Here is a 13,141-nt window from a genome sequence, read left to right on the forward strand (position 1 = left end):
GTGTTCCTCGATGAGAAACAACTTCACCATGGCGCGGACCGACGTGTACCGATCCCCGTCGACTTTTACAACCGAATCGATTTTTACAACGGGCTGCTTGTTACGACCGAAAACGGGATTAAAAGTTTTAAAATTAGTGCAGTAGCCATTAGGGTCTCTCTAGAATTCATAACTTCGAAGGTGGATTGCATTCAGCCCGAAATACGCGCTTTTCCACTTTCCGGAAGTGATGAAATTCCTGAAGTCATTTTTGTTCGCATGGCGGAAAATTTCAAACGTCGTCCTCTCACGGATTTTTTTTGTAGGAACTAAAAACATGCTTTGCGGCGGAATTAACTTCACGTCACCTACCGAACATAAAAAAAGCAGAAAGAAAAGCAAAAATAAAAGTTTAGTGTCACTTCACCGACCTTTCAAGGCGGCTGCCTTCTCCGCGGTGCATTGAGCGGACTGCAAGGAACCGCTACTTTTTTTTTCGCGCCCTGCCTTCCGTTGCCCGGCGCATCGATCCGCAGCCCAGTGACGTCATCGTCGAGCGCAACGTCACTTGACGACCAAGCGAGCGCACCGCCTCTGCCGGCGCAGCGACATTCAGTCAGCCATGGAGCAACCGGCGAACCGGGTCAGCGGAGCTGCACGGTAAGTGATGCATGGGCGCATACTATGGTGAGCCGGGCTCTTGCCGGCATGCAAGAACGGAGGGTTTGCTACTCTCGTTTTTCGTTCGTTTCGTGCGGGCTCTCACTTTTTATTGACGCAGCCCAGCATCCCAGCGATGCCCAGTGTGGTGCCTTGATAACAGTTGGATATTCAGTGTACAGCTGTATACTCGTTGTGCAAAACTATATCCTTGTACAGCACGTTTTCACTCTGCCAGAGCCGATGGCTCATCATTGAGATGATGGGGACATTAAATTCGATTATTCCTCATGCAGCTAGATTTATTTTCCGAAGCGCGGGACATTGAATGGTTTGCTTGAGGGGTTCGATTTCTTTTAACAATACAGACGCATTGATCGTCCTGTTTCCTAAGCAACCCGAGGAAAATCTTACCGAACTATGCATTGTTCAGCGCTTTAATGCTTAGAGCCGGGCGTTCACAAGTTCGCTTTCAGCAAATTATATTAGTACCAAAGCATTTCTTGCCAATCACACCACAGCGTTGTTATTCACAATATACGTACGGTTGAAAGTAACGTTCTAGGTATCATTTTCGCATCATTGCAGGTTTTTTTTTAATTAAGTCCATTTCACATAAAAAATGTATTACATCGTTTCTTTTTTTCAGTAGTTAGGTTCGTATGTTTTCACTAATGTATTGTGATTCTGCGCTGTCTGCTGCGCCATGAAACTATTCCCAAGCCTTTGTAGAGGCATTTCATCGGTTTGTTATCGGCGAACCGTCCAGAATCTACGTCTGTAAATGAAGACGTCCTTTCATTTGATTTAATTTCAGTCGCTAAGGCCGACTCAAAGCGACCTTCTGTAATCGTATTTTTCTCGCTAAATAGCTCAAGTAACATCTACCTCCGGAGGCATAAAGTTGTAATAAGATATTTTGACAGGACGGTATCCCGAGACTCAACGAAGGGAAACTCATCACAAGTGACACTAATGCACGGAAATGAAGAATGTAGCCAGAAAAAGCAAAGTGCAGCAGGCCCAACAGTCGGTCTGAAATTGGCCCCGACAGCGCGCGAATGGTTCAACGTACGCGATATCACTCCCGGCGCCGGTGGGATGTCGAACGGCGTCTAAACGTGACCGCAACGTGACGTGCTGGATGGCTTCGGCATACCTCCGTTTGTTTAGTTTGTATTTTTGATGTTTAAGCACGTTCAGGGGATAGCTGCAAGATTATGCCGGCGCAATGCTTGTTTTTTCTGCGTACTGTGCGCAGAAACTTGCCGCCCATACATTGTTGCAAAGGCCATGGCCAGCGTTGCGTGAGATGTGATGGAATGCCAACTCACTGTTGCCTAGATCGGTGCATAACAAGTGCCCTTTGTTCTCCTAGATAACGTTATACCTGTGCTACACGGCAGTTTCAAAGGCCTTCCGAAGGCCTTCGAGCCAATCGCCAATCCAGTGCCCTATTGTAAATGCATAGGGCGCACTTGTGGGCGAGCGTTCAATTGTCAATTGAAAGTCGCCGTGTAGCGCAGGCATTACACACTTTCTTCTAAGTGTGTTACCTCACAGATTTATGACGTTTGATCTTATGCTCTTTATTTTGCTTTGCTCGTCACTGAAATTTCCGCATTTTTTGCCCTGGTATAAAGCATGCGTTGCAGCGACGCCTCTAATTTTTAGGAATGGATTGCGAAGGCTGGGTTTGTATATGAAGCAATTTTACGCTTAAAAAAAGGCCAAGACAAATGTGTGACAGCCGTACGTTAATTCTAGAATTTATCTACAGGAAATTTATTTCAGATGGTATTGGAAGGTAAGTAGATGCGTGAAAAATACATTACTGCAAAACCTATCCGTGATGTACAGCAAAGTGCATTACGGAAGTTTCTGAAGGAAAAGAAAAATTCCACACGAGGGCAAGATAGAGCTCCATGGCACGCTGTAATATAACATGCAACTCGCCTGCCGCACGTTATTTCATAACCGCGAATTTTCATTCTATGCGTGACCGCGGTTGATTGTTTGCCTAGAGTATTTTTCAACACTATGTGCCTAGAGTATTGTTTGATCAGTAATGTATTCTTCACAGGAGAGCTATTTAGCGGCGTATTTTAACGCATACACGGTTGTTGTGACCCTTACGAGTGAACCTTGGAAATGGCCTCACTAGTTTTTAGTTTTGATTCCATTTTACTGGCATAACCAGAATTCTAGTGGAGGTATCTTAGATACATCTCAGGAAAGCTTAAACACCAATTCCTCACCCTAAAGGAATCGCCCTTTTCTGTAATTTTTTTTTGACAGCAATAATAACATAAGGTTATTTGTTTAACTGCAAATACTGTAAACATATCAAAGTCCTTAAAAATTACAGTCCCATCTGCCTAGTTTTGTTGTACTTGAATTACTTACGAGGTCCTTAAAATTACAGTCCCATATGCCTACTTTTGTTCTACTTAAATTACTTACGAGGGTAATACTTCACCACATAACCCACACCCTGGACTTTAGGCAATGAATAGAGCAAGTTGTGTTTAAGAGGGGTGGCTCAACGGTGCAGCATATTCATGCCGTCAGTCAGGTGGAAAAAACGGCGACAGTGTAGCCTATCAGTGTTTTCGATTATGAAAAAGCGTTTGACTTAGTGGAAAACACTGTTGTAGTGAAATCATTCAGAGATTAAGAAGTTTAGAAGCGCTTCATTGGCCGCGAGGGCCACCACTGGAGAGGCCGGCGCTGCGATCGCTTTGACGTCACTTGTAGGATCCCCGTTCCTACCTTGCCGCGTAGTTGGCTTGCAGCGCGTGACATTTAGTTTAACGCGCTTTCTAAGTGCATTTTCCTCAGTGGCTAAGGCGTTGCGCGGCTGAGCACGAGGTCGCGGGTTCGATTCCCGGCCGCGGCGGCCGCTTTTCTGATGGAGGCGAAAAGCAAAAACGCCCGTGTGTACGAGATTTCGGCGCACGATAAAGATCCCCAGGTGGTCAAAATTAATCCGGAGCCCTCCACTACGGCGCGCCTCATCGCCTGCGTTGCGTCGGCGCGTTAAACCAAAAAAAAAGAAAAAAAATAAGTGCATTTTCGTGCTAATGTTCGGTGTTTTAAGTTAATTATCAGTGCGGGAAGCGTAGTTTGACCTCATGGGGACTTTATAACCGTGGGAGGCTGCCCGCAAACCACTTGAGCGTGGTAGCGTATGCGGACGTATGCGACCGAACCAAGTGTAAGCGCAAGCTGCGGCTCGTTTCCCCGATAAAGATTTAGTTCGGCCACGATGACCACCTAGCTAAATTTCGAGATTTCGTTTGTCCTTGTCAAGAAATAAGCGAAGCAGGGAATCATGAAACCTTTACTGGTCGCATAAACGCTCCGCACACACGTCCGCCGTGCTAGCCCGCCATCGGCTCGAACCGACGTAGGTCGCGACAGCAAGGCCTCGTTGCCGCTTTTTAAACTCATTATGATCGCGGCAAAGGAGTTCCACATTCGCGGAAGCGGATGTCAGTGTGGTGAAAAATTGTGCTACGTAGTGTCATCAGCTGTGATTTTCAAGGTGATGGTCAAATATCTGTTGCGATCTACGCCGACCGGCCGCGGATGTCGGGCCCCGCGCCGCCGGCCCGTGCGCGGACGGTGCGGCGAGCGGCCGAAGGGTGGCGATACCTTCGCGGAAAAATCGGTAGGTATCTTGATCATCGATCACTTAAATGGCAGTCATCACGGATACAAACTTCCACATACGAGAAAGGGGGTGACAGTGCGGTGAAAAGTTGTGTTAGGTACTGTCATTCGTGACTGTAACGGTAGCGGCGATGAAATATCTGCGGCGACGCTAAGCCTAAAGTTCTCTACATCGGACTCCGCGCATCCGAAACCGGCGGCGAGCTTACTGTTGGAGAAGACCCTCTTCTAAAACTCGCCGCGCGCAAGCGTGTTGCTTTGGGTTTCCCGAACTTCTTGGGGGCCTCCAACGCTTGGTTCCCCTATTCTTAAACTCTCCATTACCCCATGACGTGTTTCGCGTCGTACGCAACCGCGCCTTCTGTGAGCGATCGTGAGTTCTCGAACTTGATGCTAGAGAAAGGCACAGGCTCATTTTAAACAGACAAAAGCCCGTGTTTCAGATGTTTTAATTAAAAATCAATATAGCCACGTCTAAACCCGCTCGAAGGCGTTAAACTCTAGCGTTAATACCATTCGTACATTTCGGACACGTCGTCGCGAAAAGTAAACATATCAGCAGTTCAGAGTACTAGTGATCGTAATCAAATCAGGGCACAAATAAAAAAAAAACATTGCAGGGCAAATAGGTACTGCTTAAGCTAAAGTGCAGATCGTACCAGCACTTTTAAGCCTGTGCGGTGATGCAATTCGCTTACCGGTCTCACGTAGTCATTCATTTACCAGGCAATGCGGGCAGTACGCGTGGTGAGATCACAACTGAGCGGCACGTTTCTGTCGCTGTTGCAAGGTCTATTTTCTTGCACATACAGTCGCGTAGATGTCACGTCACAAGTATTTCATAACGAATTAACAGCGTACTTTTCTCGGCACTAATTGTATCGTCCTTGGCTTTAGCTGGCTGCGTACGAACTGTCGGCGGCGATGGTAGCGACTACCCAGCCGCGGCGGTGTTGTCGGGAACAAGCGAGCCGTTGGTTGCTTGCCCGGATTATTTGGTCTGTAGACTACTCTTCTGTAATTTGGATCGAAACCGCGAGGAGGGGGCACACGGTGGCCACAACAAAAAACGTGCGGTTGCATAAGCACAGGAAATGTGTTCTAGCAGACGACAGCATCACCCGGCGTCCTTCATGTGACGTTAATCGTAGGTGGCGCCACGGTATGTCCTCGGGGCCAATAGCCGTTCTCAATGATACCAATGAAGGATGTGCGGACACGATACTTCTTTACAAAGGATGCAGAAGTTCAACATAACACAAACTTGGGCTAGTTGGTACATAATGAAAACGAACAACTGCGCCACAGACGAGAACAAAAGAAAGTGTGTAGACACAGACGCCGCACGCAATTCAAAAGGGGAGTGAACACACAACTCAGAAGTTCCCTATCATGAAGGGGTCAGGCAAGTAAATACGATGGCTCGGAATAATTTACAGCCTTATAAAAGAACTTTTTGTGTCAGGGTTACGGAAAGAAAATGGCGTCTGTGTGAGCCACTTGATGTTAGCGGAGGCGCATCAATTTGGCGAGTCATTCAAGTCGCTACTTACGCAAGGTGCTTCAAGTGCTCGGCTGCATGATTAAAATGGAACACTAAAAAGCCCAGACAAATGCCACCAAAAGACTGGCTTCCACTCTCAAGCATAAGATACGGGTGTGATAAGCCAACATACAGGGAAACGCACCTTCAAGACCTGGTACCGAAACACTTGAAAAACCATACGGTGATCTTCGGACTGTTTTATCGAACAGCTCATATTAACCGAATGCCCTAATTCTGGTTCTGCAATGCCTTTCACCTTCCTGTCTTGCTTCTGCGCTGTTACGTGTGGGGCCTTTTGTGTCCTTCTTTCCCTTTCCTCCGCCTCTTAGGCAGTCGGTGTTGAGTTTCCTGCAAACGTCTAGGCTTTCTCCTTTTACAAAAACCGTTGTTCGCCTCTCTATTGTCTTTTGAAAAGGGAAGTAGTTATTGCTATCTCACCGCTGCCACCAAAAGACTGGCTATCACTCTCAAGCATAAGATGCCGGTGTGATAAATGTCGATACACCGCAAAGTGACTGAGAACGCATTCCCCAAGATAGCCGAATTGGTAAGGCATCCGAGATATAATCGGAATTTGGAATGCGTGGGGTCGGTCCCCAGACTCGACGCGTTGTTTTCACTTTCGTCTGTACATTATTCTAAAATTTTAACTTCAGCAATCTGGGTTAAAAATACCTATATATATATATATATATATATATATATATATATATATAAATATAGAAAATAAGGGTTGGCAGTCCAGAAAACCTCGGAAAGCAAAGGGGAGGTTGCGGTGGGTCATAGAATGAGATGATGAATTTTTTGAGTCGAAAAGAAAGTGGTGAAAATCGCACCAGACCGGTATTCTGGAGGTCGTGGGTTCGGATCCCACCCGGCGGGCATTTTTTCACCACTTGCTTTTCGACTAAAAAAATTCATCATCTCATTCTATGACCCACCGCACCTCCCCTTTGCTTTCCGAGGTTTTCTGGACTGCCAACCCTTATTTTCTGTCTTATTTCACGGAGCCCCTCATTTCCCATTTTCTGATTCGCTATATATATATATATATATATATATATATATATATATATATATATATATATATATATATATATATATATATATAATTGTACAAGAAAATCCAGCAATGGACATGAACTAAAATGCGCGCCGACTAATGCGGCAGTTCAACTGCACGAAAGGTACGAGTGATTTTCTCCTTCGAAGCAACGAAACGTCCGTCCACGGAAACACAATTGCGTTGAAATGCCTGTATATACGGAATGATTGATGCAAACAAAAAACAAAGTCCGCTAAAAATAATGGCTGTGCCCGAACCTGCAGTGGCGAAATGCAACCGGAAGAATTTCCCGATGCCTTCATGATAGTTTTCTTATTGCCAAAAACAAAATCAAGAAACTAACCGGCTGCATTGAGTCAGTTTCCGCGGTACGAGTTTATGAAGATGCGTCATCCTTCTATGAAGAGACGTTAACCTCCTAGACTTGCCGTCTGCTACCCTGTGAGTGCCATTTCGCTCCTAAAACGCAGCATACAGATGCCACCGATGATCGACGAGCACACACACTCACGCACACGCAAAAGATGAAAACGACATTCTTATATTAAAAAAAAGGGGTCAGTAGAATATATGGTTATCATTCTGCTTTGCGTACGGGTGATCCCACCTGCCCGGTTTGCCAAATAGCACTCGCCGTATTGTTGAGGATGCGAGTGCGACATAAAGGACGCTCCCATCGAGACGACAGGAAGACAAGTACACTTGCCGTGCCCCGTCGCGCCTCTGTATCTTCTGTTCACGTCAGCAATGTTGCGGAAACTCACAGCGGCCGCACTGCGATAAAGGCTGGGCTTTGGGTGTGCTTTGACGCGTGTCCTCTGCACCGCTTCCTAAACCTTGGTTGCCGGAAGGAGCACTTATGTCCTGCGGTGACGCGCACCTGAGATTGCAACGGTTGTATTGCTGCGGTCCCTTGTGTACCGAGTAAACGAGAACGTTCACGTTAGATATAACTACTCGATATCTCGTAGCAGAGGCCATTTTAGTCATAACGGCGAGTATTTTTACCGGATGTTACACTGCTTGTGTTGGCCAAGTTAAGACTGCTATGCAGCACGCCGCATAGTCTCGGTAGCATACTGCTTCTCCCAAAGATGTGAATTTGTTTCATACAGAGTATACGTAACGCTGTGAACTTGCTGACTCGTCCTAAATGTGGTTGCTTCCGTTCGGTCATGGCAAAGCAACCGCTACACTAAGATGAAGGGGGCTTGCAATACAGCCCTTTTTATTCAGAACGATTCTGCGGGATTTGGGCGCTGCACTTATATTAGACGGGTTCATTTGGAATATGCCTCTACTGCGGCCACTAGATGGTTTCCTGCGTGCTTGCAAAGTGTCCAAGAAATGTATAAGTAGCACAAGAAACGTGCGGAGGATACCCAATAATGCAGTTGACGGCAGTTATAATATCTGCTCACGAGGGTTGGTCAACGACGTTATCAGTGCCATAGGTCCTTGATGGTAAAATGCAAAAGTGTAAATACTGGAGTTGATAATCAGTAGGACGTTAGAGGGCTGCCTGAAGGACGTGTTCGAGGCATAAGTGAAAAAAAATGCTCGAGTACTTTAAAGGCTCCTGAAATCAATAAAATTTAAATAAATTGCGTAGGGTGTTTCAGAGGGGCACGGTGAAATTCTTGCTTTCTTGGAAGCTGGGTAAAAGCTGGTCTTGCACATCACACGGGGGCGAGTCTATCACGGGACCAGAATTGTCCGGTTTAATAGGGGCAAAGACGTTATGAGTGACGTTTCGGCTGGAAAAGCAAGGTAGAAAAGCAGCTAGCTTTATTAACTACAACTTCACAAGTGAACGAAGGCGGGCTAGTTGGTGCATCATGCTACTCAGAAAATCAGCGACTCTAGTTTCGATTCGTTTCTTGTTTCGATTATAGTATATATTTGTTGTTACTCTAAACAAAACTCAGTTTGCAGTTCAGCGCAGAGTGTTTTTCTTTCTGTCGTTTCGTTTTTAGCGCTGGTTTTATAAGTAACTAGAAATTGTTGCCTCTAGAACATGTGGCGTCTTAGAACGAGAACTAGAACTTGTTGCGTCTTTCAACTATTTATGAATTCATATCACCAACAACCTTCTTGTCAACTTCATGTAAATTTTGCTGTTTGTAACGTTAACATTGTGCTCGGGTATTTGCGAAATTTATTACTGTATGATGCCTTCACACTTAAAACTACTACTATATAAAAAATTTATTTTAGCCTAAACTTGATTACGCGGCTTCAGTGTAGAATCCTCACTTTGATTATCCCCTAAACATGTAGGAAATGGTACAAAATCGTTCTGCACGTTTCATCCTTTAGTTATGCTCGGTCATCTAGTGTTTCTGCCACGAAACGCACCTTGAACCTTCCCAACCTAGCCCTGCGCAGAAAGATTGCCGGTGTGTTAGCCTTTCATAAAATTTATTTTATAAATGCACACCCCACAAACCAAACTTATTTCTGCGCCGAGATGTACCCGGTGCGTGAGGTATTTGAGAACAGAACAGTGGCGTCAGGTGCAGCATCATATCTCTAGTAAAATCAGACATATTTTCACCAAACTTTGTGAAGTACTTCTACTACGCTTTATTTCAATAACCGCTCAATAAATCCGCCATCGGCAGCTATAAGCGATTCGATTCGGCTTCGCAAATGGCTGAATGCACGAATAAGGTATTGGCCATTTAGTGAGAAATGGCTTCCTTAAGAGAGTATTTTGTATTATGTGGCCGTTTGTTGGCCTCTCTCTGGAAGACGCCCCAGACATAATAGTCGAGCGGATTTAAATCTCAAGAACTAGGAGGCCAAAGGTTGGGAGGGACAGGGTCGCAGAAATTGCCAGCCAGCCACTATTCAGTGACGGAGGTGATGTGGGCAGGAGTGTAGACATCTGGTCTTCATTTTGGAACACTCTCTACCCATGGCTTCACAACGGTGGCAAGCACATCCAAGTAACCGGCAGCATTAACGCAGAATCCCTCAGGAAAGTGTGGCGGCACGACGTCACCCTCATTGCGGACAACGAATAACACCACCGCCGGAGAAATTAAAGAGTTCTTACGATGTGTGACCGCTCACTGTGTTTTTCTTTTCGCCACAGATGCCACGTCACCGCCACAACACATCAGTTCTGTCCGAGCCTTGTAAACGAAACACTTCGCTGCTTTCAGAAAGGTGGCAATTTCCAAGTCGCTGTGGTGCGCGGCCAGAGCGACAAGGACTGCATGACGTTTTATTTACTGCTTCAACTTCCACTCTTCCATCTTTGAAGAAACTGTGCAGTATGAATGTTAAAGGCTCGACGAACAAGAAGCCGCACGCCTATATATATATATATATGATGAGGCTGCTGGTGTCTATGGCGATAAGGAAAGGCGTTCTCAAATACCTCGCGCGCCCGGTATATCATGTTGTATTGACCATCGCTATAATGTGTACATTGCCCATTTGAACCCTAACTTATTTTTTGCCTGATTCCTTCGCGAAGTAGCTAATGAACTGAATCTCCTGCTCCCTATATTTTATAGTATAATCGAAGTGTCTTCACTTAAATAAGGCTATAAGTGAAAATGACTTTTATTCGGTATGACTACATTTTGTTCTCAACTCTGTTGTTTCTACTACCCTCTTTTTTGTTTTCCACTATTAATGCTTTTTGTTCCCACTGGAGGTTCCCTTCCTATTTTCTTATGTTTGTGCCCATAACCACTCCCTTCTGCAACGCCCTCTGGGCATTGAAGGTATTCAAATAAATAAATAAATAAATAAATAAATAAATAAATAAATAAATAAATAAATAAATAAATAAATAAATAAATAAATAAATAAATAAATAAATAAATAAATAAATAAATAAATAAATAAATAAATAAATAAATAAATAAATAAATAAATAAATAAATAAATAAATAAATAAATAAATAAATAAATAAATAAATAAATAAATAAATAAATAAACGGGAAGGAAGAGCTGTGGTGCATTGTCTGCGGTGCACCAAGCAGAACCGCCGAGTTTAAACGTGTAAATACTTAATTGCTTAAAAGATTAAAACTTGCTTAAAACTTAATTGCTTAAAAGAGAGACCACAGCAACCGGAATACATATCAAGCAAGTAGCGTAAAATGCAGGATTCGGAAAGGAGTTGGGTATGGTGAGTCGTCGCAGAATGCCTCCATAAAAATTGCGCGGAGTCGGAACTTTAAAATGAGATAAGGGGTGCAGGCGCTTCCTTAGAATGCACAAAATAGAAAGGCGATTATCAGTATGTTGTCAGTAGGTGCGAGATCCGCAGACTGGGGTAACCCGTTGAGCTTGGAAGGCCGCTGAAACGTCATAACGTCTTACGATTCTTAAAATAAATGTTCATCAATCCGTTTTACGTGTGTAATTTATTTATCAGTACTTCAACTTAACTTTTCGCATCGGTACCTGGACAGTTTGACCACAGGATTGAAAAATAAAATGGATAATGCTGTTGATAGGATCTTTCTCGATGACAGCCAAACGCTTGTATTTGTGAGACGCAGTTCCAGTTTGTAGTCTTCGGAGTTTCTCGGCGCATAGCCATAACAAGGGTTCCACCACATATGTGTAATAAAGGGCAGAATCACTGGAGTGTTACGATAGTCTTAGGTCAATGTTTAAAATAAAGGATATCGATGGGCATAATTTATTAAGTGTACACGGCGTATATTGCGCGAAACCTGCACGCCGCGCACCAAAAGGAGAAGACTGCAGTCTCAAGCATGCGAGCACGATGAATTCTTCGCGAGGAGAGCAATGTACGGGCAGAATCGAAGTCCTTGCATTGCCTTTAAGTTTGCAATCGCAACATGCTTTGGCTAAGAAGAAGTACTCGCTCTTACCTTCCACGCATTGAGATCCTTGAAGCTTTGCAGGGAGGGGAGTCTCTAGTGCGAGTGCGAGCAGTGAGAGTTTGAGCAGTGCAAGTGGTGCGACTCGCGGGAGTGCGACTAGTGCGAGCAGTGGAAGTGTGTATGAGGGTATGAATTGTGTGTGCGCGGGCACGCCTTTGTGCATGCGTGTGTAGTGAACATAGAGCGTTTCTTACACTAACGGCAGTTGTTTAGAGCGCACGTGTGCTATAGGAGGTAGGAAAAGGAGCCGCTTTTAAGTTTGAAACCAGGATTGGAATGCGTGACATTAAGAATGCGTAGCATATCCGCTTCGTTCGCTGTAGATGTCGTAGTAAGATTACACTCTCCAGACCCGCCGTGGTGGCTTAGTGGCTAAGGCGTTGTGCTGCTGTCGCAGGTTCGATACCTGGCTGCGGCGGCCGCTTTTCTGATGGAGGCGAAAAGCAAGAACGCCCGTTTGTTCGAGATTTCGGCGCACGTTAAAGATCCCCAGCTTGTCAAAATTAATCCAGAGCAGCCATCCACGACGGTGCGCCTCATCGCCTGCGTTGCGTCGGCGCGTTAAACCCTACAACCAATCAACCAATTACACTCTCCAGGCTCCCTAAGCAGGCGGCAGCCTTTCCTGTTTTTCCGCACCTCAAGCTTTTCCTCCCCTCTCTGTTTTCAACGATGAAGGCAATGAGGGGTTGCTGAATTCAGTTTTTCAGCAGTTGCCCTGCTCTTGTGCCAGCTGTTAGTACAGTGCAAGTATTTTCCTGGATTTTTTTGTTCGACTTCTACAAGGTTTCTAGGGCATTGTTCTTTGTTTGCCATCGTAAATTGCATTAGAACATGTATTCTCAATTGGAAGAACGCTGGCACCCTGGGTTATATACTTAAATTTTGCCTTAGATATGCGTGATGTTTCATTTTAGCTGAACAATGTGGACATGTATGAGTCATGGAAACAGTTAAGTTTGGGACAGTCTTGCATGTAAACGGGTACTCGTTGTCTAGCGTTGATATCACTTGTTTTTGGCTGGTTGTTTGTATCGAGTATCAGTCGCACACAGTTTATGTTCACGCAGCCAAGAGAAGAGAACCACCTTTAAAAATGCGAATCATGTAAACTTGTTTTTTATGCCCCAAATGCAGACACGGCAAACATGACCGCGAGGACCATGTGGCAAAACCCGATGGGCGTCTGCGCCTTCCCAATCCTCACCTGGACGAAATGGCTACCGACAACCTATACCACTTGGCCTTGTCCACGGAAGCGCAGCATCTCGAAAAAATGTTCGGAGACGTGAAGGTACGGGTAGACACATTGAAAACAGCGACATGACTTGATTTAA

The 13,141-nt window shown here is 44.9% G+C and overlaps 1 protein-coding gene across 1 annotated transcript in view; it reads left to right on the plus strand.

Moving 5' to 3' along the window:
• The first annotated feature begins 547 nt into the window (after positions 1-547).
• The window catches only part of LOC144179404 (uridine phosphorylase 1-like), a 49,843-nt gene continuing 37,249 nt past the window's right edge, over positions 548-13,141 (plus strand). The window contains exons 1-2 of the mRNA XM_077707749.1: positions 548-639; positions 12,942-13,098. Coding sequence (XP_077563875.1) covers positions 602-639; positions 12,942-13,098 — 195 coding nt within the window. The 5' untranslated portion in view covers positions 548-601. The remainder of the gene's footprint in view (positions 640-12,941; positions 13,099-13,141) is intronic.

This window comes from Haemaphysalis longicornis, unplaced genomic scaffold (genome assembly GCF_048455015.1).
Source record: "Haemaphysalis longicornis isolate Haplotype H1 unplaced genomic scaffold, Haemaphysalis longicornis Haplotype H1 scaffold_4, whole genome shotgun sequence".
NCBI lineage: Eukaryota > Metazoa > Arthropoda > Arachnida > Ixodida > Ixodidae > Haemaphysalis > Haemaphysalis longicornis.